Genomic DNA, 23,772 nt, shown 5'->3' on the forward strand with positions numbered 1-23,772 from the left:
CGTGGCATCACTTCCCCTGACACTGCTGCCCAGCACTGGAAGGATTCCGGAGCTGCTGCACTGCACATTTCCCACCAGGTCTGGAGCAGGAGCTCAGATGAGAAATGTGCAGCCCCAGACTAAGTATAAAGGAGTGGAGTGGCAATCTGGTGATTGCCACTCCACAAAAGTACTGGTCTGTTGTTTTTAAAGCCAATTGAGCTTAAATGACCATAAGGTTGAAATTATCCAAATGGTGTTTGTAATTAATGGGAAGGGAGGAAAAGAGTCTAGAAAAACTATAAACTCCATTGCATCTAGTGTGAGGATAGGCAGTCATAAGGCTCTATTGAAAGTTTCTATCATGTTTTTTGTTTGCATTTCATTTATCTCTATGTTGTACTTTTTTTTTGAAAAACTGTGCCACGTTTTCATCCTTTGAAAGCATGCATGACTATTTTGAAGTTACAAGTCATGTGTGGGTTGCTGCAACCAGGACTATCTGCCAATGCTTGCAGAGTATTAAAACATTAGATAAATCATTGCAAAATATATTTGTTTTGTTTACAGGCTGGTAAGCTTCAAAGAAAAGTTAGGACTACTGTACTGCTACTACAGTGACATGAATTAACATGAAAGATTCTTTTTGAGCTTACCTGCATAGCAAAATAGAGTAATAAATATGCTTTTGCAAACTGTTGCTATATTAAAGATGTTAAGAGTTTTGATGCTATTGTGTTCTAGACTGAAGTCTACATTTAGCCCTGGATAGTACTGATTTTTTTTTCCCCTCGCTGTAATTTGTAATGGTTTAATTAATGACTGGACTTGCATTCCTTATTGAACTTCATTCAGCACACATTTACAAAGCTGCCTCACTGCCTGCCCTCCAATTCTCCATCTAACTTGTTATTAAGTAAGGTCTCCTCTTTATGCAATCAACTTTCTTGTTATCACAACTAACTTATTACTGCAGCTTTACTGCAAAATAACTGAAAAATGCTCGTGGAATGAGCACCACATCTACACATCATGTACAAGTGTAAAGGACCCTAGCTGCTATTGAACTCTGAAGGAACTATTGTTTCTCCTCTTTTCCCTCCTCCAATTAGATAGCACTCATATGTAAAAGTTGATTTCATAGATTGCAGACTTATACCTAAGGCAGCTAAGTGATGAGCCTTGATAGCAGCATTTGAGATTTTGATTCACTTATTTCTACAGAATTATGTGGAAGAAAAGCTGATGCCCACATGGAACTGGATGGTTAGCATCATGGACTCCACTGAGGCACAGTTGCGGTACGGTTCAGCATTATCCTCTGCTGGGGATCCTGGTCATCCTAGCCATCCTTTACATGCTTCTCAAAATTCTGCCAGGCGGGAAAGGTTAACAGCACGTGAAGAAGCCAGTCTGAGAACATTAGAGGGAAGAAGGTGAACTCTCATTTTATGGAATCTTGTTATTGTGTTATGGTAATGTGCTGTCATTTACTTGAGTTCCACTGCTAAACACAAAGGGCTGTCTCATTTCGCAGAATAAAATAGAGTAGAATTTTTTTCCAAGTTTCTTGCTCTGTATTAAGCATGTCCTTGGAAATTTTACATATCCAGGGATGCCAATTTCCCAACTGACATGGTTTCCAGGCTGCTTTGGCAGCTTTATCATCTAGCAACTTGCTGTTTTCTGTGGAGCTGCCCAGAAATACCCTGCCATTGGCATCATTGGAATGGTCTAGCAAGGAGGAATACCATACTTGTCCAAGATTCTTTTCGGATTATTTTCTTCCATAGAACGGGTGTGTACTTAAAACACACAACAATAATTCCAGTGCCCCTCCTACGTGAAGCATTTACTGTTAAACTTATTCTTTTTAAAATAATTTTCCCAGCCTTAAATCTTTCAAATAAATGAGGCATTTTGGAAGATGAGGAGAATAATTGGCCTCCGGTTGTCAGGAGCATTGGTGTCGTCTTGCTGGAGATCTTCCTGACCACCATGCAGTTTCATAGGAAATATCATCTACTAAATGACTTCACTAAGAGATCAGCAAGCCCTTTGCTTCTCCTGGATTACTTACATAAATAGTTGCTTTCCTTTTCAGATTTTAGCATATTAGTATGTATGCATAAGGGAGTCTAGTTGTATGAATGGGAAGTTTAAGGATATTGCGCAATGCTAAGAATCCAAAAGTGGTGCTAATTAATGCTGTCTGGCTAGATTTAAGACTAATGCATTGAATAGTTGAAGGAATTGATCTGATGGGCCAGTGTATATTCATTGCACTCCTGTCACATGCACTCCTATCACTTCTGACACTATTTGACAAAAGTTACATCAAACATTTTGCTTTGTATAAAGTATGAAATGTTTTTAGCTGCTATTATGTTAGCCCAGCTTTTTGCAGAATAACAGCTGGCAGCTTGTGGTCCTGGAGATCAAATTTAGACCTGATTTGAAGACATTGTATGTTAGTGATATTTTTGCAAATGAGTTATTGGGAAAAATGCATTCAATTTTAGCAAAATTGTTATCTCAATAGGCTCGTTGTGTTCAGACTGAGAAAGTATTAACATGTAACACAATGCAATCAGTAACATTTTGAACCCATGAAAATTTTTAAATCTTTCAGAATTCTATAGCACAGATGTCTTCCTTAAATCAAATTAAACCAGATGCGTCTTTGAAGTCAGATTTAGACGTGTTGAACTACTTTGTAGATGAATATTAAATATTGATCTTCATTGTTTGCTTGCCAATGTTTTTTTTATCTCTCCAGACGTGCTACTTTGTTGAATGCCCGTCAAGGAATGATGTCTGCACGTGGTGATTTTCTCAATTACGCCCTTTCTCTGATGCGTTCCCATAATGATGAACATTCTGATGTCCTGCCAGTGTTAGATGTTTGTTCTTTGAAGCACGTAGCATACGTTTTCCAGGCCCTTATCTATTGGATTAAAGCAATGAATCAGCAGACAACATTGGATACACCACAACTAGATCGAAAACGGTACTTTACTTTCAGGTTGAGTGTTGCTGGAAAAATTGCCTTTTTATTTCTCTCACCGTTTAACCCTAACTGGATGCATCGTCGTCTTTGTGTGTGTTTTCCAACAATAGTATTCTGTAGGCAATCCCACCATTTTAATTCAGCAGTTATTAAATCACTTATGTGCCAGATGAAGTAGGAAACCAGACGCCAGTCTTTTTACTTAATACTAGATTTATTTACAGAATGCAGCATTACATATGTCTACCTCCATCCTGCCCCCCCTCCTCCACTGACACCTAGTGTCCTAGAAATCTCTCTTTATATTCTTTGAAGCCAATAAAATAATCTAATTAACAAATAAATGAATTAGCTAACTGAAAGCCTGTTAAAGGGGCACTGTAACAAAAAAAACAGCCTCTCTTTATATGCTCTTTTGGATAAAACAAATGATCAATAAAATAAGTAAACAGGTGGGAGGGAGGGGGGGTGCGAGAGTGACAGCCCCTGATGGTCACTGTAACTAAAAGTTTCAACAGAAGCTTACAAAATCAAATTAAAATGTTGCCACTGGGACTGACACTGCACTCCATCCTCAAGTCTCTCTTTATATGTGCTCAAGATACTTAATCAGTTAATATCCTCCATATCCTTAACCTTAGTTCAAATAACATTAATGGTGGTGATCTAGGAAGACATGCAGTGATAATGATCTTGTTGCTCTTGTCTGTCTTGATGATGGAGCTGACAGGGTTGGGCTTTTTGTAGCATATCCTGCAGATGATATGCCCTTCAGCCACAGTGAACTGATGGTGGAGAGGGTGAGTACTTGGTCCAGTGGGCTGCTCTGTCGCTAATAAAGTGGACTTGTACTCTCCTGGATGATATTGTGCTGCTTGTGTTCTTGAGGCTGTAGCTATCCTGGAGAGAATTGCATTATACTTCTGACTTTAGCTTTATATATGGTGTAGAGACTTTGAGGGGACAAAGCTATGCACTTGCTACGGAGTACCCGGCCTCGGCCCAACCCTTATAACCACTTTGTTAATGTTATGGCTGTTACAGTTTAAGCTTCTGATCAGTGGAGACCCTCAGGCTGTTGGATAATGATGGTGTAGGCAGCTTTCATGCCTTAAAGTGTTGCAATCAGTTGAGCCAATCCAGTACTTGTAGTTCTTAAAATATATGCCATGAGGCTTGTGGAATCCCTTTGTTTTCTATTCTGTGGATCATGCTCATTTGCTTGGTTTCAAGATTTTTAAAAATTCATTCATGGGATGTGGGTGTCGCTGGCTAGGCCAGAATTTATTGCCCATCCTTAATTGGTCTTGAGTAGGTGGTGGTGAGCTGCATTCTTGAACTGCTGCAGTCCATGTAGTATAGGTATATCCACAGTGCTGTTAGGGAGGGAGTTCCAGGATTTTGACCCAGTGATAGTGAAGGAATGGCGATATATTTCCAAATCAGGATGGTGAGTGACTTGAGGGGAACATCCGGATGGTGGTGTACCCATGTGTCTGCTGCCCTTTTCCTTCTTGATGGTAGTGGTCGTGGATTTGGAAGGTCCCATCTTAGGAGACTTTGTGAGTTTCTACAGTGCGTCTTGTAGGTGGTACACACCGCTGCACTGTGTGTTGGGGGTGGAGGGAGTGAATGTTTGTGGATGGGGTGCCAATCAAGCAGGCTGCTTTGTCCTGAATGGTGTCAAGCTTCTTGAGTGTTTTTGGAACTGCACTCATCTAGGCAAGTGGGCAGCATTACATTCCGCTCCTGGCTTGTGTCTGGTAAATGGTGGACAGGCTTTGGGGGGTCGGGAGGTGAGTTATTTGCTGCAGGATTCCTAGCCTCTGACTTGCTCTGGTAGCCGCAGTAATTTTATGTTGACAAAGATTCTTTGTGTCACTGAGCAATCAACATGGCATTAAAATTAACTGATAAATTTGTAATGATTCCATCAAGTAACATTTAATTACTGGAGAGAAGAGTGTTGGCATATGTTTACATGTGCTCAAGAGGTGGAATGGCCTAGTCCTGCTACTAATTTGAATCATCTTGTGCTTGTAAGGAAAGGACCTGACCTGTATAGTGTGCATTCCACATCAGAAAGATAAATATACTTTTTGAAAAATCAGAAGTCTTTAAACCCAGCAAAATCCTGTAGTGCACACTATACAAGGTCAATTCTTTCCTTACAAGCATAAGAACATAGGATTAGGAGCAGGAGTAGGCCAGCTAACACCTCGAGCCTGCCCTGTCATTTGATACGATCATGGCTGGTCTTAGTGTGACCTCAGGCCTGCTTTTCCTGTCCACTCCCTATAACCTTAGGTTCTTGAATGACAAAGGAATCAGTCTAACTCAGTCTTAAACATATTTAATGACCCAGCCTCCGCTGCTCTCTGGGGAAAAGAATTCCACAGACTAACGACCCTCTGAGAAAAAAACTCTTCATATCTTCCCCTTAAATGGGAGACCCCTTATTTTTTAACTTCCTTTGTATGGAAGCTGAGTTACCTTGTTGCTGCTCTGTCTGGGTATAGAATTCTACTGCCATAGACGCTTCACTTAATGGTATTTGAAATTAGGAGCTATGAGTTGTGGAAGTGGATAAATGATGCTTTGAACATATTCAGCTACTTTATATATTGCCATTTAAACCAGAAATTCAAAATCTCTCTCAAATTAATGAACTGCTTAATATGTAACCTAAATATTTCTGGAGTACTAAGATAAAAGCAAAATACTGCTGATGCTGGAAATCTGAAACAACAGGGGCGCTGAAGAAAGGTCATACGGACTCAAAATATCTGTTTCTCCCTCCTCAGATGCTGGACCTGCTGCGTTTTTCCAGCGTTTTCTGTTGTTATTTCTGGAGTACGTTCCAGTATTAGGGTGTTCTCTGTAGATTAGAGATCTATGGATGAAATGGACCAGACATTTTAATTTTGAACAGCAGTGTTTTTTCGAACAAAAGGTTCAACTCTGAAGGGAGTATTTTGGCATAAAATCTAATTGTTAATGGGTTTATGGTATTCAAAAGCAAACGTGTAAATCTTTGGTTCCTTTCAAAGCAATTAGTCTCTTTTGTTTATTTATAAATTAAGTTCATTTTACCAATATTAAATCATTAAAACTAAAGGAACTATAACTGTTTTATATTTGAAACTAAAATCTGTAATGTGCCGCTCTTCATAGGACTCGAGAGTTGTTGGAGTTGGGTCTTGACAATGAGGATTCAGAACATGAAAATGATGATGATACCAATCAAAGTGAGTATTTTTGTGCATAACAAGTACCTGCAAGCTGTCAAACTGTCTCCATAATTCTGTCTTTTTAATAAAATCCTCATTGCATTTCTGCGACTGTGAATAACCTTCTGCAGTATACTGCAGAAAATAGAATTTCTCCACTCTAGCCAGGAGCATTTTTTTTTTACATTAGGGTATAATAGGGAAATGTAGACTTGGGGAAAGAAATTGGACTTTATTGCTCCTGGTTTGAAGGTATAAAACCATCATCACAAAGCCCAACTTCAGGGACAGTGCCTCAAGACACCACCTGAAAACATGCGACCCGAAATTGGGCCTGAACGATTTTTTCAAGGCGTGTAGGGTTTCTCTCTCTCTCTCTCAAACTGGCATTGGAGCCCTTGTATATGCCAATAATCGCTTGAATACCTGTTTTGGGATTTTAAGAAAAATTGATACAGCGACAAGAGGGGGTCTCTGCTGGCCATGACCTCCTGCCCCCCCACCCACCCCAACTCTGCTGTGCTCTTTTCCTCCGAGTTCTCACTTTCCACTTTCGGCACTTAGATGAAAGCCATTGCCAGTGAAGCAAGCAGCTTGAAATTGGTTATCTGAAATGGGCCGCTACCGGTGTAGTTGCAACAGTTAGCCTGCGCACATTATTTGCATGAGACTTGAGGTCCAATTTTGTGCAGGCTTCTGGTTTCCCAGTAGCAGCACAGGCTTTATATAGTGTCAAATCTGGGCCTAAAAACAGACTTAGATGAATTTCTACCCATGTTCTATACTTGAAGTGTTTGTATTGCAAAAACCAGTGACCAGCAACTGCATGCAGTTACCATTTTCTAAATTCCACTGGGAAATGCACCTTTCATAGATATATTGATGGTTCTTTCCCTATTTGCCTTTCCTGTTTGCATCTCGAGCCTTCAGTCATTTACCTAACCTGTAGCACCAGTTGGTTAATCTTTTTGATTCTCTATTTGTTGTCATAAATTGGTCTTTTCAAAACTGAGTTGTTTATTCATCCTGGATATTCTTTGTGAGATTGACGTGCTATTTTTAGTTTAACATTTTTCTGGCTGCTTCTGTCCAAGTTGATAGCTTTTTAAAGACAGGTTTATGAAATTACACTTTTTAGGCATTTTTAGTTCAAGGCAAGTGCTTTACCCAGATAGACCTTAGCCCTGTAGTTTGAACAGTTCTCTGCCCAGGGGTCCTGTTCATTCACTTGCTTTCATAAGCAGTTGATGGGCATGCCAATGAACCTAATTGCTCTGAATTATATAACTAGGATATAACTAGGATTTCTCCTGCACCCCACCTCCATTTTTCTTAAATACCTTGCTATATTTTTATATGTGCTTGGGTGGGGAGGGTAAGGCAGTGATTCATTTATTATATAAGTACTGTACATTAAATGCAACAGCTGTTTTCATTGACAAGTGCCAATCAGTAAATAGACATGGAAACTTTGCACAGCCTATACTGACTTCATCCACTTTACTTACACAACTTAATGGGCATCTTTTTGTGAGCATTATTCATAGTTCCAGTATTTTAAAATCCTGCTGGATAAGTCCATTTTTGTCTTACTAAACTGGTTAGTTTGCTCGTAGTAGGTATGGTTGCGTGCATGCTGTGATCTCAAAATAAGAATTTTCCCTTCAGGTTCTGGTCTCCATGACAAGGATGATGAAACATTGTCCACAGAAGCGGGTCAAAATCACCCATTTTTCCGTCGTTCTGATTCCATGACCTTCCTTGGCTGCATTCCACCAAATCCATTTGAAGTTTCTTTAGCTGAAGCAATTCCACTGGCAGATCAACCTCACCTTTTACAGGTAAATGCAGAAGCACTGAATGGTCTATTTGTTGACACTTTTTGTAAGTTACTTACCGTATTGTTGTTAATAATGATGCAGTGGCTGCCAATGCAGATTGTATTCCTGTGCTCGAGCTTTGAGAGAAGATTTGTGTTAAATTGATTAGTCGTTCTTTAGGGGAAAATGTTCTTAATTGTTTTAGTTCTTTCCTTTCTCTTTCTCCAGCCCAATGCTAGAAAGGAAGATTTATTTGGTCGCCCAAGCCAAGGTTTATATTCATCCTTTTCAGGCCTTGGAAAAGGAATAACTGAAGTAACAGTGGATAGAAACTGCTTAGAGGTAAGATTTTCATGATTACTTGTAATTCACTGTCTTCAAAGATAGCTTTCTCGTGCGTGTGTGTGTGTGTGTGTGTGTGTGTGTGTGTGTGTGTGTGTGTGTGTGTAGGGACCTCCTGTAGGAATTTCTTAAGCACTCCTTCTTCAGTACTGTCTGTTTTGCCAATTTACTGCTGCCACACATGACTGCTCATCTCCATGGAATTTCTCCTGGAGAAAGTCACCAGAGTAAAAGTTTCACATTTGCTAAATATTTTTTTCTTGAGCTACAAGCACTCTAGTTTTGTCTTCAGGATTGGTCGAGTACAATAGCAGCTTGTATTTATATAGCACTTCTAATGTAATAAAACATCCCAAGTTCCTTCCAGGAGTGTTTTAAAACAAAACTTGATACCAAACCACATTAGCAGACATTAGGACTTTCTTAGTCAAGGAGTCGAGTTTTGAGGGCCTCTTCGTGGTGGATAGAGAGGGGAGAGGTTTAGAGAGGAAATTCTAGAGCAAAGAGCCCAGGCAGCTGAAGGCATGGTCACCAAACATGGAGTGATTTAAATCGGGATGCCCAAGGCCAGAATTAGAGGAGTGCAATATCTTCGAGGGTTGTGGGGTTGGAAGAGATTAGTGATGGGAGAGATGACACCATGGAGGAATTTGAAATCAAAGATGCTAATTTTAAACTTATTTAACGGGGAGTCAGTGTAGGTCAGTGATGCAAGAGGTAGTGTGTGAATGGGATATGGTGCAAGTTAGGGTAAAGGCAGCAGAATGCACTCTTTATGGTTCCCTGCAGGTAGAGAAAATTGAACTTGTGTTCAAAAGGTCCAAAATTCTTAATTTTCAGCAAGAAATCCAAGGGCTAGAACTTTCTAATACCTTGTATTTAGGGAGCTATTTTGTGATCGCATACAATTTTTCAATTCCGTTTTCAATTAAGCATACTTATGTTGTAGCTTTATTTCAGGAATCTACCCCAAAGGAAAAGCAGTTGGTACACCACCTACAGCATTCACTAGCTTAACACTTGGCTTTCATCTATATTCTATCATAGCTCCTGGAAGTGATTCAGCCTTCTGCTTTTGGTTCTATTCTTTCTCTGTCACCTTCAGAAAACCCAGACTTATGTAAACATAATTCATGTCCATGAATTAAACTCGGAACTGAGTTAAACAAATATTAAGATCTGAACATTACTCATCTACTGGAATTCTGTTGGTCCTATTCTTCAGGTGCTTCCCACAAAAATGTCTTACTCATCTAACCTGAAGAATGTTATGAGTATGCAGAATCGTCAGAGGAAGGCAGCTGATGAGCAAGTATTACCGGAAGATGAATCTGAAAATTCACGAATAGGACCCTCTGCTCAGGACCTTGCAGCGCAACTGAAAAGCAGCTTACTGGCTGAGATCGGGCTTACTGAAAGTGAAGGGCCACCACTTACTTCATTTCGGTAACTAGTTTTCACAGCCCTTTGTATTCTTGGCTTTTTTTAAATTAATTTCTAATTGTCTTTCAAAATGTATAAAATAAAAGCTATATTGAGTATTTTGCCATATTCTTTAAAAACTTACGGTTTTAGAAATCCTATTATTTATTTCTTGTTTTTATTGATTACCAGGCCACAGTGTAGTTTCATGGGAATGGTTGTTTCTCATGACATGTTGTTAGGACGTTGGCGCCTTTCTTTGGAACTCTTTGGAAGAGTGTTTATGGAAGACGTAGGAGCTGAACCTGGATCGGTAAGGATTATATTTAAAAGTGCAGCATTCTAACATCAGGATAGAAAGCTGAATAATCCTGATTATTTCGTTTTCAATATGAACGTGGTTTTATGCAGCACTTCAAATAATGTAGAGTGGACTTTTCCTCCGCCAGATTTTGACTGAACTTGGTGGATTTGAAGTGAAAGAGTCGAAGTTCCGGCGAGAAATGGAGAAACTAAGAAATGCTCAGTCTAGAGATCTAACCCTAGAGGTAATAAGGCTTCTGGTTAGGCACCTTTTATGTTTTTCTTGAATTTGAACACCCCTTTGTCCCTTCCTTTCTAAACCTTGTTGGAAGGCAGTATCGATGCTTGCATGGATACTTTAGTTTCGCAAACTTTTTTAAATAGAAACACAGCCATTTGTTTATTGTAATAAAAGCAACTCCTATAGTAATTTGTATTCTCTTTGGGAACTGGTGACATTTGCATGGGTACTGGTAGCTCTTTAGTCCTTCTCTCAGGTAGCAATCTGTTTACACAAATGAGCCAGGTCAATGAGTATCAGTAGGTCCTTTGACTGTTGGGAACATCACAGTTGAAGCCAATTTTATCCGATTCCAGTTTCCATGTGCACATTTTCCAGCGATGGATAACTTGATGACAGTCAACAGTGAGGAAATTGGTTGATTTATGTCCTTTTCTAGTTTCAGAATGTTCTAATCAATTATAGTTCCCACCTCTTAACTGGTTGCAGTAGTTCATTCATACAGTGCAAGGTTTAAACCTGGGAGTGCGCTGGGTTATGTAAAATGTTGCCAGTTCCTAGCAATCTTAAACTGGATTTTATTGACCTGTAGCTGAAACTGTGAATGCAATTTTGCTATTTAAAACTCTACTTTCATTAGGTCACTCTGTTTATCACAAGTTTGTTTTAAAAAATTGAAGTTTCCTGTACTCTATTATTTGAATAGTACTTGCTCTCATAAGTTTATGTAAGTCTCAGCATTTTGAAAATGTTGTTGATAAAAGCTAAAAGACTTTTAATGTCTATGGTGTTTCAGGTTGATCGGGATCGTGACCTCTTGATTCAGCAAACAATGAGGCAGCTGAATAATCACTTCGGCCGCCGATGCACTACAACTCCAATGACTGTGCACAGGGTGAAGGTCACTTTCAAAGATGAGCCAGGAGAGGGCAGTGGAGTGGCTCGAAGTTTTTACACCGCAATTGCACAAGCATTTCTGTCTAGTGAAAAATTGCCAAACCTGGACTGTATACAGAATGCTAGCAAGGGATTACAAACCAGTATGTGATCTTTAAGTATTCCATAAAAAAAAAACAACAGTTTATGTGTGTAGTCACAAAATCATTGGCCAATTCATTTGGAAGAAAAATTAATGGCGGCACTTAATGCTATAAGCTTTTCAAATTGATTTAAGACACTAGGATAAATTTGACAGGCATAACTTGTATCTGCAATAATCTGAGAAGTTGCTGTTCCTGTTCTTTTGCTGATCAGACCAGAGATACACAGCAATGACTAATCCTAAAGGGCTTGCCTTTTCCACATCATTTAGCCTCTAACTACACTGATCATTATTGCATCAAAGGAGCAAATTACCGAACAACCAGAACATTGAAAATAGAGTTTAAAAGGGCAAATGGTTTGCTAATGTCTGAGTGAATTGTTTGTTGAAACTTGGCCTCCATTTCTTAAATAACAAAGCATATGATGGTCAAGCTACTGATCTCTCTCATGACCAAGCTATTTTTGCAAGTTTGGTACATAATCTTTTATGCAAAACAATATCAGGATGCTAGACAGTAGTACATTGTTATGCCATTTTAATCCTGGGGTTACTATGTGCATAGTAAGGACAGGATTTATAAAACCTACTCTGTTGGATCTTCCAGTTTGTTAGTGGTATGTACATATGCCGGGAGATGGGTTTTAATCATCTTGGAAGTAGTGTTACATATTATGGTAGACCTAAAATATATTCATAATATTTGTAGATTCTCAACATAGCTTTAAAATCCTGCCAAATTTACAATTTTCTCATCCTGTGAAATTAATTTCATCAGTGGTACTAACTTTTTTCCTGTATTTTTAATAGAGCTAATAAAATTACGCACCAAAGTTGAATTTTTTAAATAGATTTTTTTGTTTAGGCCTAATGCAGCGACTGAGAAACCGAGAGAGGGAGCGGGAAAGAGAGAGAGAAAGGGAAATGAGGAGAAGTGGTGGAATGCGAGCAGGCTCTCGTCGAGATAGAGATCGGTGAGTCTGAAACCCTGTTGTTAGAATAGCTGTTGGATACAAAAGGTTCAGTATGATATGAAGCTACAGTTACAGCTACATGTGCGCACACGTGCAGATCTTTCTTTTCTTAATTATATATATATGAGAGATTCATTTTTATACTGTCCCTTTTCCTGTCTTATTTAACCAAAGCTGTTTAGCTTAGGGGTTGGATCTTACTCTGGTTTAAATATACATTCAGTCCTCTAATTGAAGAGAGTATTACGGAGTATACGGTTCAACACTAAACAGTTTTGTGACTTTGCATTTGTCATCCTATTTTAAATGAATTTAAAGCAATATTATAGCACTGCAGCTTGAACACATGTAACAATAGTTTTCTTAGTTTCCTGGCAGAATTTTACATCTGTGATGTAAATTGAGTTTGGTTTTCACCAGTTCGGTGAAACTCAATCCCAGTTTATGTTTGAGACAGCCTTTACCCACAACAATTTTGACAGCTAAACCTAAAAATCGTTCCTATTTATCATCCAATCTGTTGCCTCCTCAACACATCCATGTTCTTCTCGCATGGAGCGTCATCAGTACTGTTCTTGAGTATTTTAAGAGTTGCTGTCTTGACAGTTGAAATTAGTTGTCATCAAACTTGATACATGATGACCTGTTAATTCAGATTCCTTTTTGAAGTATGTTTGCTGGAACGGTTAGTGCATCTGTAAAAAAAAAAAAAATGTGCTTCACTGACTTTGGAAAAAAAATTTGAAGTTCAAACTTCTAAGATGACGATCAATTTTTTTGGATTATGCCACTATGATCAGGGTTTGTGAAAATCCAAAGCATGGAACTGTTCTGATTTTCTGAATTGTTAACAAATCTGCTGCAGGTGATTAAATTGACTCAGAACATTTCAATATACTCACAGCAAATTAGTACTTGGAGCTGTAATCGCAAATCCAAAACATTTAATCAGCTTCCACATTGTCCAGCTAAATTTTTGAGTGGCCAGTTGATAATGGTCACCGCCATCCACTTTATGCAATGGTTGACATGCACCTAAGCCAATAAAATGTTAGTGCTGTAGAATTACAATATAAATAACAACAAAGTATTGAATAAACTTAGCACGTTTTCCGCATGCTGTACAGAATAATCAGATTGGACTCTAAAAGATGTCAGTGAATTGAATAGCTTATTTCCACCTCAACTTGTGAAGATGTATAACGAATTATTCCAGATTTTAAGTTAGTGTTACTGTAGGTTTTTTAAACTGAGCAACAGTGTATAGTATTCTATACAGAAAGAATACAAGTGCTGATTTTGCTACTTGGGGGTATATTTCCACACTTTCTAAATAATCAAGAGTAGAAGGATGATGCCACTTGTGTTTTTAGTTTTAGTTTTAGTGGTGTGTTGAAGAAATAATGCAAGTACAAATGTTCTGAGGCTAGTTGTTCAAATATAATGCAATTTGCAATTAGTAAATTTAGTATTTGTTCTCAATTTTGTAGGGAATCAAGAAGGCAGCTTTCCATAGATACTAGACCTTTCCGGCCAGCATCAGAAGGAAATCCTAGCGATGACCCAGATCCACTGCCAGCCCATCGACAAGCACTTGGGGAGCGGCTGTATCCTCGAGTTCAAGCAATGCAGCCAGTAAGTACTGTAAAGTCAATGCATTTTGTAATAATCTTTACCTCTAGATTTCTGATCAAGGCTGGGTTTATTTTGGAAAATCTTCCAAAGTAAATTATGTAAATTTAACTTGGATTAAAAGTTGTAATGTATTGATTGAAATTATTTATTACAGGCATTTGCCAGTAAAATTACAGGAATGTTACTAGAATTATCACCTGCACAGCTCTTGCTGCTTCTAGCTAGTGAAGACTCATTGAGAGCAAGAGTTGATGAGGCCATGGAACTCATCATTGCACATGGAAGGTAAAATACATTTGAAAAATTATGACTCTAGCTAATCCTGCTTTTGTGTTTTAAAATGTGGCCCACTAAATAGTGCATTCTTTTTTTCTTTTTTGCAGGGAAAATGGTGCTGATAGTATATTGGACTTAGGATTGCTAGATTCATCAGATAAATCTCAGGTAGAGGAAAATTGCATTTTGTGAATAAGTCTAACCATTTGCATTTGGGACTGGGATAGTGATAATGTTACAGTGAAGGAGAACGCTCCATAATGAAAAGTATGTGATAAGTACTATTATCTGGCTATGTTACTATATTTTTTGCATGACTTCCCTGTTCATATTTGTTTTCTTCAGTTTTTATTGTTCTTAATCCTTCAGTAGTGGGTAACAAACTAAATTTTTGACCACAGCAGCCAGCAGTTGCTAGTTTGAATTCCAATGTTAGTTTTGTTCTATTTTATTTTCCAAAATCATGGAGTCGTCACAGCACAGAGGGAAGCCATTTGGCCCATCAAGTTTATGTTGACTCTTTGTAGACCAGTCCAGTCAGTTCCATTCCCTGCTTTATCCCTGTAGTCCTGCAAGTTTCTTTCCCTCTGATGCTCATCCAGTTTCCTTTTTAAATCATAGATCCTCTCCACTTCCACATAGGCAGCAAGTTCCAGGCTATTGCCACTTGCTGTGTAAAAATAAAAAAATAAAAAGGCTCTTCCTCACTTCTCCCTGTATCTCTTGCCCAAAAATTGAAATTTGTGTCCCATTGTACCATCAGCTAATGGAAACAACTTTTCTTTGTCTCCAATATCTAAACCTGTCAAAATCTTGTACACTTCTCTCAAATCCTCCCTCAATCACCTTTGCTTCAAGGAGAACAACCTCAGCTTCTCCAACCTAACTTTGAAGCTAAAAACCCCTCATCCTTGGAACCATTCTGGAAAATTCCCTCTTTACCCTCTCAAGGACCCTCATATCCTTCCTAATGTCTGGTGATCAGAACTAGTTCTGACCTAACTAGAGCTTCATAAAGCTTCAGCGTAACTTTCTTACCTTTGGTATTCCATACCTTTATTTATGAAGCCCAAGATCACCTATGCTTTGCTAACTCTCTCAATATGTCCTGTAACTTTCAAAGCTCTATGTACATAAACATTCATGTCCCTCTATCCCTGTACACTCATAATATAACGTGCCATTGAGTCAATCTCGCCTCTCCCTATCCCTTCTGCCAAAATGCGTCACCTCTCACTCCTCTGTATTAAATTCCATCTGTTACTTGTCCACTCATTCTGCTGCCTATCTGTCATGTTGCATTTGATTGATATCATCCTCACTGTCTGCCACTCCCCCAAGTTTGGTGCCATCATCAGAGTTTGAAATTTTACTCTGTATTCTAATATCCAAGTCATCTGTATTAACATGTTTGAGTTATTGGTCTGTGCCTACGCTGCTTTAAGTTCCTGGACTATTTTGTTTTGTGGTTCTGCTGCAGCAGAGGAGAGAAAAGCAAGAATTTAATTAGCCAGAAAATATGTAGCCCTGTTATAACTGATGGTTCTAAAAGTTGTGGTTGATTTTTAATTGGTCTGCAGCAGGACACTAGAAAACGACATGGCTCGAGTCGAAGTGTGGTCGATATGGAATTGGATGAGCCAGATGATGGTGATGACAATGCACCTCTCTTCTACCAGCCTGGAAAACGAGGATTTTACTCACCAAGGCCAGGCAAAAATACAGAAGCACGCCTCAATTGTTTCCGTAATATTGGCAGGTAAAATCAGATGCAACAATATTCTGAAGTTAGACCACTAGCAATTGTGAATGTATTTTGGTTGTTGGGATGTTACCAATTTGTACTTTAAGGTCATTAATATACTCTTACGTTCCTTTCAGGATATTGGGTCTATGTCTACTACAAAATGAACTCTGCCCTATAACCCTAAATAGACATGTTATTAAAGTTCTGCTAGGAAGAAAAGTAAGTGTCGACTTCTATTGAATGCATTGTTTGGTGTTTTTGTCATATTTTATACATATATAATATAAAAAATAGATATAAAGCATTAGTGCCTCACTTGATTTTGAAAATAATTTCTTAACTTTTCTAGGTGAATTGGCATGATTTTGCATTCTTTGATCATGTGATGTATGAAAGTTTACGCCAACTCATCCTCGCCTCTCAGAGCCAGGATGCATATGCAGTCTTCGCAGCAATGGACTTAGCTTTTGCTATTGATCTATGTAAGGAAGAAGGTGGAGGGCAGGTATGATAGTTTTTCACTGACTTCTTGTCATTAGTAAAATTTAGTTCAATTTTAAGGCGATGAATAAGAACATGAATTTTTTTCTGAAAGTCGCATTTGTATTTGAGTTACTATAGAGAGCAGGTGCCACATATATATCAAGGATCACTTTAAAAGCCCTGTCTGATAGCACTATCTGTTAATTTGGCATGATTTTGTAAAAGGCATTATTTAGGATATGTTCACTGTAGTTTACCAAGTGCTTCTAACGCACAAGTGTTTCCAGGCAGACAGAATTCTTGCTTTCATATCTAGAAACACGGAATATAAAAAGCCAGGATTTGAAGTTGTGCAAGACCTTGGGGCACAATTGGAATGTTTTGGCACAAGACTCTAAAAGTAATGTAGAATAATCAACGGATTGCTAGGATCTTGCCAAGGATAAAAATATTACAAGAGTGAATAGATGGAAGAAGTTGAGCCTTTTAATTTCAATCTGAGAACTTTCTGTGACTGGATAGAGCTCTGCAAGATTAAAGTTATTTTGAAGTAAAAAGCAATCAATTGGCTGGTGAGACATGATAGGATACAAATTTAAAATAACAGGAATGAAGGAGCAGGAGTAGGCTATTCAGCTCCTCGAGCTCCACTGCAATTCAGTTACTTGTTGTGGCAGATTTGCACCTCAACTCCATTTACCTGCTTTCGTTCCATAACCCTTGATGTACTTGCCTAACAAAGTTGCCCTAAAAAAATTAATGGGAGGTTAGAATGGAATTCTCCCTAACTGTTCAAACAGAGTCTAAAAATTGTAATATTAGGGAATTGGTTTCTTCAAAAAGGCTTCATTTTAAATGATGAAGGATTTGTGTGTGAGCAGAAGAGTATTTTTAGACCAAGTGCTTCATGTTAAGAAAAACATAAGCAGACTTGAGGAGCCAAATGGCTCATTTCTGTCACGTAGCATTCTGATTCTGCTGGCCTGGCAAATTCATCAACATGCAGGTGGTTTATCAGCTACCAGTTGTTGTCTTTCCTGACCTTCATTGTTGTACACCTCATCGAAGTGTGCAGCTTGTACCAAATTCAGTACAAGAGCTTAATGCAGCTGATTTCTTTGACGGAAGGCAAGTCAACGTACTTTGGATATAAAAGCTTGGTTCTTCTCTGCAAGGCTTTGCTGCCACACAAAGATGCAGATTTGGACAGTGGGCACAAATAATTCAAAGCATAGTTTGCACCAGGGTGCCCAATTTTAGCCCAAGTTTTATGCTTGCACAACAGGAGGGATGGTTGAATCTTGCACAACTTCCTCTGCAGTCAGTGGAACAATTTTGCTGAATCAGTGTATCACATGCTACATGTGTTTCTCTTGAGGTGCTCAGAACATGCACTGGCTCATACTTTTTATTTCTCCCTTCCTAATTATATGGCAACCCCACTAATTTTAATGTGGAAATTGTAATGTTCAGAGGATAAGGAAGAAAAAACATGTTTATAGTCAATTAATTAAATAAATTGTACTCACAGCTAACACCAAAGTTTACCACAATACACATGCTTCTTCTATTTTGTTTTCATTGATTTGCTTAGGCTCTTTTGTGAAAGTAATGTGATTAAAAGACTCTTACTTGATAGTCATTTTCCATTGTTAAGTAAAGCTATAGACCTTATCACTGTTCAAAGCAAAAATATTCTACTCTGCCCAAGAGAAAGGCATTCTGATCCAGTGCTTTTGTAGATTAAAAACATCGTAAATTGCTAACCTGATTTTTCAGTAAATGGAGCATTTTGCTGATTTCAAATAAAAATTCTGAAGGCTGTTTTCTTTGCAGGTTGAACTTGTTCCCGGTGGAGCCAATATCCCAGTCACTCCTTTGAATGTTTACGAGTATGTCAGGAAATATGCGGAGTATCGAATGTTGGTGGTTGCTGAGCAGCCTCTTCATGTGAGTCCCTCTATTTCTAATGCAAATTTGTTGCTTTTGTTGGAAAGATCACTTATAAAGTCAATTCATTGAGACCACAGTAAAAAGCAAATTGGTTACAGTGCTATGGAAACACTTTCTGTTGTAGAGAAAATCTGTTTCACTGATTCTTATTAATGAGATTTGCTCAATGGTGTGAAATCCATTGGAAAGTCCCAAGATTATAAAAAGGATTTACATGTTATTCTGGGCTCACTGTGCAATAAGCATGATACTGATATCAGGTGTTTCTTCAATTTTTGCAATAGCAATTGACAAAGTAATCCTTTGCAGTAACCATAAATTAAATGTTATCCCTGCCAAGTGTAAAGAATGATTAGCTGAAGCTTAAGTATGAAAAAGGAGCACAGGAAAAATCAACGACAGCTACCTGCACCAACATTTCCCCTCCCCGCCCCACATCTTTACGTAATCTCCCAGGAGGTGTTTTCATCTGACACCTGAAAATAATCTAGGAAGCACCAGAAAACTGTCTTAGCATTAATCTTGGATTTGTGTAGCAAAGAGTTAGTCCAAACATGCTGGGTTAAGTGTTCTCTTTTCTGTGCTATGCAGAGGTATAGAAACGATGGACAGGAAAAGGTCTGCTTGGTCATCAAACCTGCGCCATAGTGTTGTGCTGCACACTGTGTTTCATCTTTTTATCTCACTCTCACAAACCAGCCCCTCAGATGCCTGGGAAAGACAAGTAAAAGCGAAAACAACTAGGCCATTTAAGATTGGGACAAAACAGTTTGGCTGTGGGCTGAGGAATTTCCCCATCAAACAGGAGACTACAGTGACTGAAAGATATACCCCAGCTACATTTTATGCACTGTGATGACAGCCACAGTTGGGAGCTCTTGAATGGCTGCAGTAAATCTATACAAGCCAGCAGCATGTTGCATAGGCCCATGACTTCATAAAAAGAAATACTCCCAGTTTTCTTGTGTTCTTTGATCATTCCTGACCTATCTAACTCATAGTTTATCCAATGGACCGAATTTAATACTTCCAATACATTAAAGATTTCAGTTAAATCTCCTTTGTTTTTCTAGAGTTTGAAAGCCCCAGATCTCCTATCCTGTGGTAACTAAGGTCTTTTAAACTCTGCATCAATCTAGTGGCCTTGCTTTGAATCTTCCCCAGGGCTTCTATCAATATCCCCACCTGCCCCTAGCATGAGGGGACCAAAACTGGTCATAGTATTCTAATTGAGGCCTTGTGAAAGGACAGTGTCGCGTTCTTGGCTGCAAGGATGTGTTGCCAGGATAATTACTCTTGTTTGATTTTGTTGTAGCCTCATGACATTGCTGGTGAACTTTCAGAGGTTTATCTAGATCAACATAAGCCAGTTATTGGGACGTGCGGCCTATGTACCTGGCATCACACTGGCATGGAAAGTCATACCATATTACACACTTGTGTTTTAGGCAGGATGTCTCTTTTTGGCTTGACAGCAGCATCCTTGGAAAGTACCACTCGTGTTGCAACCACACATTAGCAGTGTGAAACAGCTAGCTTTACCTGTTGCTCAAATTTTTTGAGATACCTTACTGTTCCGGAGTAATTTGACTGGGCCCTCTTTTGGCATCAAGCTTGCACAGTGAGCAAATGGCTTGGGCCCCATTTACGAGATTGCTGACTGGCGGATGATATCAAACATCTCATGCCTTCAGCTGTTCGCAATATAAATAGTTTTTCCATATTTAGTCTACATATTTACTCTATTTACTCTTCATAATTTTGAGTATTTTAGATTTGGAATCTATTTTTCCCACCCACATCCTGACATTTTTAGTATAATTTGCCTTCATGAATAGCTTTATCGAAATCTTTGATACAAATGGTGAAAAGTTATGGGCTTAAAACTGAACCCTGTAGGACTTCACTAATTACCAGTAAGTCCAAGCAAAATTGTTTTGCCTTTTATGTAACTGTGTAGGGATGATTTTAAACCCCTCCCCCCTCCCCCACCCTGACCCCCAACCTGTCAAGAGCAAAAAGAACTGTGTTGCTGCCACACCAAAACCATCTCTGCTTGTTGTAATTCAGGCATAGGAGACCATTTTAACTTACTCCTAGATAGCCCCACTTGCCCATGCCCTGTTCTTGATGGCCTGGCTCAGCTGAACCCTGATGGCTTTTTTTATTCATTCACGGGATGTGGGTTTCGCTGGGTGGGCCAGTATTTGTTGCCCATCCGTAGTTGCCCTTGAGAAGATGGTGATGAGCTGCCTTCTTGAACCGCTGCAGTCCATGTGGTGTAGGTACACCCACAGTGCTGTTTGGAAGGGAGTTCCTGGATTTTGACCCAGCGACAGTGAAGGAACGATTATATATTTCCAAGTTAGGATGGTGAGTGACTTGGAGGGGAACTTCTAGGTGGTGGCGTTCCTATCTGCTGCCTTTGCCCTTCTAGTTGGAAGTGGTCTTGGGTTTGGAAGGTGCTGTCGGAGGAGCCTTGGTGAATTTCTGCAGTGCATTTTGTAGATGGTACACACTGCTGCTACTGTGCATCGGTGGTGGTGGAGGGACTGTTTGTTTGTGGATGTGGTGCCAATCAAGCGGGCTGCTTTGTCCTGGACAGTGTAAAACTGCTTGAGTGTTGTGGGAGCTGCACTCATCTTGGCAAGTGGGGAGTACTCCATCACACTCCTGACTTGTGCCTTGTAGATGGTAGACATGCATTGGGTAATCAGGGGTGAGTGACTCATCGCGCAATTCCTAGCCTCTGACCTTCTCTTGTAGCCACATTTATTTATATGACTGTCCAGTTCAGTTTCTGGTCAATGGTAACCCCCAGGATGTTGATAGTGGGGGATTCAGTGATGGTAATGCCATTGGATGTCAAGGGGCGTTGGTTAGATTCCCACCTGTTGGAGATGGTCATTGCCTGGCACTTGTGTGGCGTGAAAGTTACTTGCCACTTATCAGCCCAATCCTGGATATTGTCCAGGTCTTGCTGCATTTAGACATGGACTGCTTCAATATCTGAGGAGTTGCAAATGTTGCTGAACAGTGTGCAATCATCAGCGAACATCCCCACTTCTGACCTTATGATGGAAGGAAGGTCATTGGTGAAGCAGCTGAAGATGGTTGGGCCTAGGACACTACCCTGAGGAATTCCTGGAGTAATGTCCTGGAGCTGAGATGACTGACCTCCAACAGCCACAACCATTTTCCTTTGTGCTAGGTATGACTCCAACCAGTGGAGAGTTTTCCCCCTGATTCCCATTGACTCCAGTTTTGCTAGGGCTCTTTGATACCACACTTGGTCAAATGCGACCTTGATGTTAAGGGCAGTCACTGTCACCTCACCTTGGGAAGTTCAGCTCTTGCCCATGTTTGAACCAAGGCTGTAATGAAGTCAGGAGTTGAATGGAACCCAAACTGGACATCAGTGAGCAGGTTATTGCTAAGCAAGTGCCATTTGATAGCACTGTTGATAACCCCTTCCATCACTTTACTGATGTTTGAGGTGGTTATTGGCCAGTTTGGATTTGTCCTGCTTTTTGTATACAGAACAATTTTCCACATAGCCAGCTAGATGCCAGCATTGTAGCTGTACTGGAACAGCCTGGCTAGGGACATGGTGAGTTCTGGAGCACAGGTCTTCAGTACTTTTGCCAAAATATTGTCAAAGCCCATTGCCTTTGCACTATCCAGTGCCTTCAGCTGTTTTTTGATATCACATGGAGTGAATTGAATTGGCTGAAGACTGGCATCTGTGATGCTGGGGATCTCTGGAGGAGGCTGAAATGGATCATCCACTTGGCACTTCTGGCTGAAGGTTGTAGCAAATGCTAATCTTTTGCACTGATGAGTTGCGCTCCTCCAACATTGAGGATGGGGATATTTCTGAAGCCGCCTCCTCCAGTGAGTTGTTTAGTTGCTCGCCACTAGATGTGGCAGGACTGCAGAGCTTAGATCTGATCCCTTGGTTGTGGAATTGTTTAGCTCTGCCTATCACTTGCTGCTTATGCTGTTTGGCACACAAGTAGCCTTGTGTTATAGCTACCAGGTTGATACCTAATTTTTAGGTATGCCTGGTGCTGCTCCTGGCAGGCCCTCCTGCATTCTTCATTGAACCAGGTTTGGTCGCCTGGCTTGACGGTAATGGTAGACTGGGGGATATGCCAGGCCTTGAAGTTACAGATTGTGTTCGAGTACAATTCTGCTGCTGCAGATGGCCCACAATGCCTCATGGATGCCCAACCTTGAGTTGCTAGATCTGTTCAAAACCTATCCCATTTAGCATGGTAGTGCCACACAACACGATGGAGGGGCTGTCCTCAGTGTGAAAGCAGCCTGAGAATACAGAGATTTTTTTTGTGATCTTTCCTTCTAGCTGCCTTTTAATGCAAGTTAATAACTTACAGAGAACTTTTTTTTAAATTTTTTGCTTTTCATCTATTCCTTGTGCAAGTTGAGAACTCCAGGTGAGCAGAGCGGCACCATTCCTCAATAGTCCCTTGACTCTCTGACATTGATAAATGGGGATCATGGCAGTGGCTTTTTATAACTGGAAAATTTAATTGTTCTCCCACATTTAACTCTCTCTCAGGCCTCCAGTTTTTGGGTCCCAGAGCTGTGCTGTGCTTCCCTGGCATCAGTGGCAAGATGTCATGTTCTCCTGGACTCATTCACCACTAACTGCTGCCCACCCACCCACTTATTTGTCATAACATCAAACAATCCTGCGTTTAATGGAATAGCAAGCTACATTCCCTTTCACATTCTCAGGATGTCGCAAAGGCATTCACATTGGCAAATGCTTTGGAAGTGTAATCACAATTGCTATGGTAGTAAACCTGGCAGTTAATTTATACACAGCAATGTGCCACAAACTGTGAATGATATGATGCCCTCTTAATCTGTGTTGGTGATGTTGGCCCAGAGAACTCGGTGCAGGTTGAGTGTTCATGCCCACCTTACCAGATGGACCCAACTTCAGTTTAATCCCACAAGTAAGACATTGCAGTATCCCCTCAGTACAATGCCAAAACTTATTCTATTGTGAAGATGGGTGTTATTTTAAAAAATATTTTGGGAAATATGGTAGTATTCTGTAAAGAAAGGTGTGTGTGATTAAACTGGGGGAAGGTTAATAAAGACAACTCGTCTGTGGGAGCAGAGAGATGAAAGACAAAGGTGCTCGATGCCTGCATTTGTAATGTGAGGCTGTGGTGAATTTGAGTGTATGAGTAAATAGGTTCGATTGTAAAATTTGCATTAGGTGATAGGTAAAGACTTGACTTTTCAGGCGTTAAATTTTAGAAGAAGTTTAGAAGTGACAA

General features: G+C 39.7%; 1 protein-coding gene across 6 annotated transcripts in view; it reads left to right on the forward strand.

The window, feature by feature from the left end:
- ubr5 (ubiquitin protein ligase E3 component n-recognin 5) overlaps positions 1-23,772 on the forward strand; it is a 155,367-nt gene that overhangs the window by 127,109 nt on the left and 4,486 nt on the right. For all 6 annotated transcript variants that reach the window (XM_041189352.1, XM_041189353.1, XM_041189354.1 and 3 more), the window contains 17 exons: positions 1,204-1,415; positions 2,759-2,989; positions 6,164-6,237; positions 7,888-8,060; positions 8,268-8,381; positions 9,607-9,827; positions 9,996-10,116; positions 10,253-10,351; positions 11,144-11,387; positions 12,255-12,363; positions 13,854-13,998; positions 14,153-14,283; positions 14,382-14,442; positions 15,855-16,033; positions 16,156-16,240; positions 16,371-16,526; positions 18,341-18,454. In XM_041189352.1, the coding sequence (XP_041045286.1) occupies positions 1,204-1,415; positions 2,759-2,989; positions 6,164-6,237; positions 7,888-8,060; positions 8,268-8,381; positions 9,607-9,827; positions 9,996-10,116; positions 10,253-10,351; positions 11,144-11,387; positions 12,255-12,363; positions 13,854-13,998; positions 14,153-14,283; positions 14,382-14,442; positions 15,855-16,033; positions 16,156-16,240; positions 16,371-16,526; positions 18,341-18,454 (2,469 nt within the window). The remainder of the gene's footprint in view (positions 1-1,203; positions 1,416-2,758; positions 2,990-6,163; positions 6,238-7,887; positions 8,061-8,267; positions 8,382-9,606; positions 9,828-9,995; positions 10,117-10,252; positions 10,352-11,143; positions 11,388-12,254; positions 12,364-13,853; positions 13,999-14,152; positions 14,284-14,381; positions 14,443-15,854; positions 16,034-16,155; positions 16,241-16,370; positions 16,527-18,340; positions 18,455-23,772) is intronic.

The sequence above is a fragment of the Carcharodon carcharias genome, chromosome 6 (genome assembly GCF_017639515.1).
Source record: "Carcharodon carcharias isolate sCarCar2 chromosome 6, sCarCar2.pri, whole genome shotgun sequence".
NCBI lineage: Eukaryota > Metazoa > Chordata > Chondrichthyes > Lamniformes > Lamnidae > Carcharodon > Carcharodon carcharias.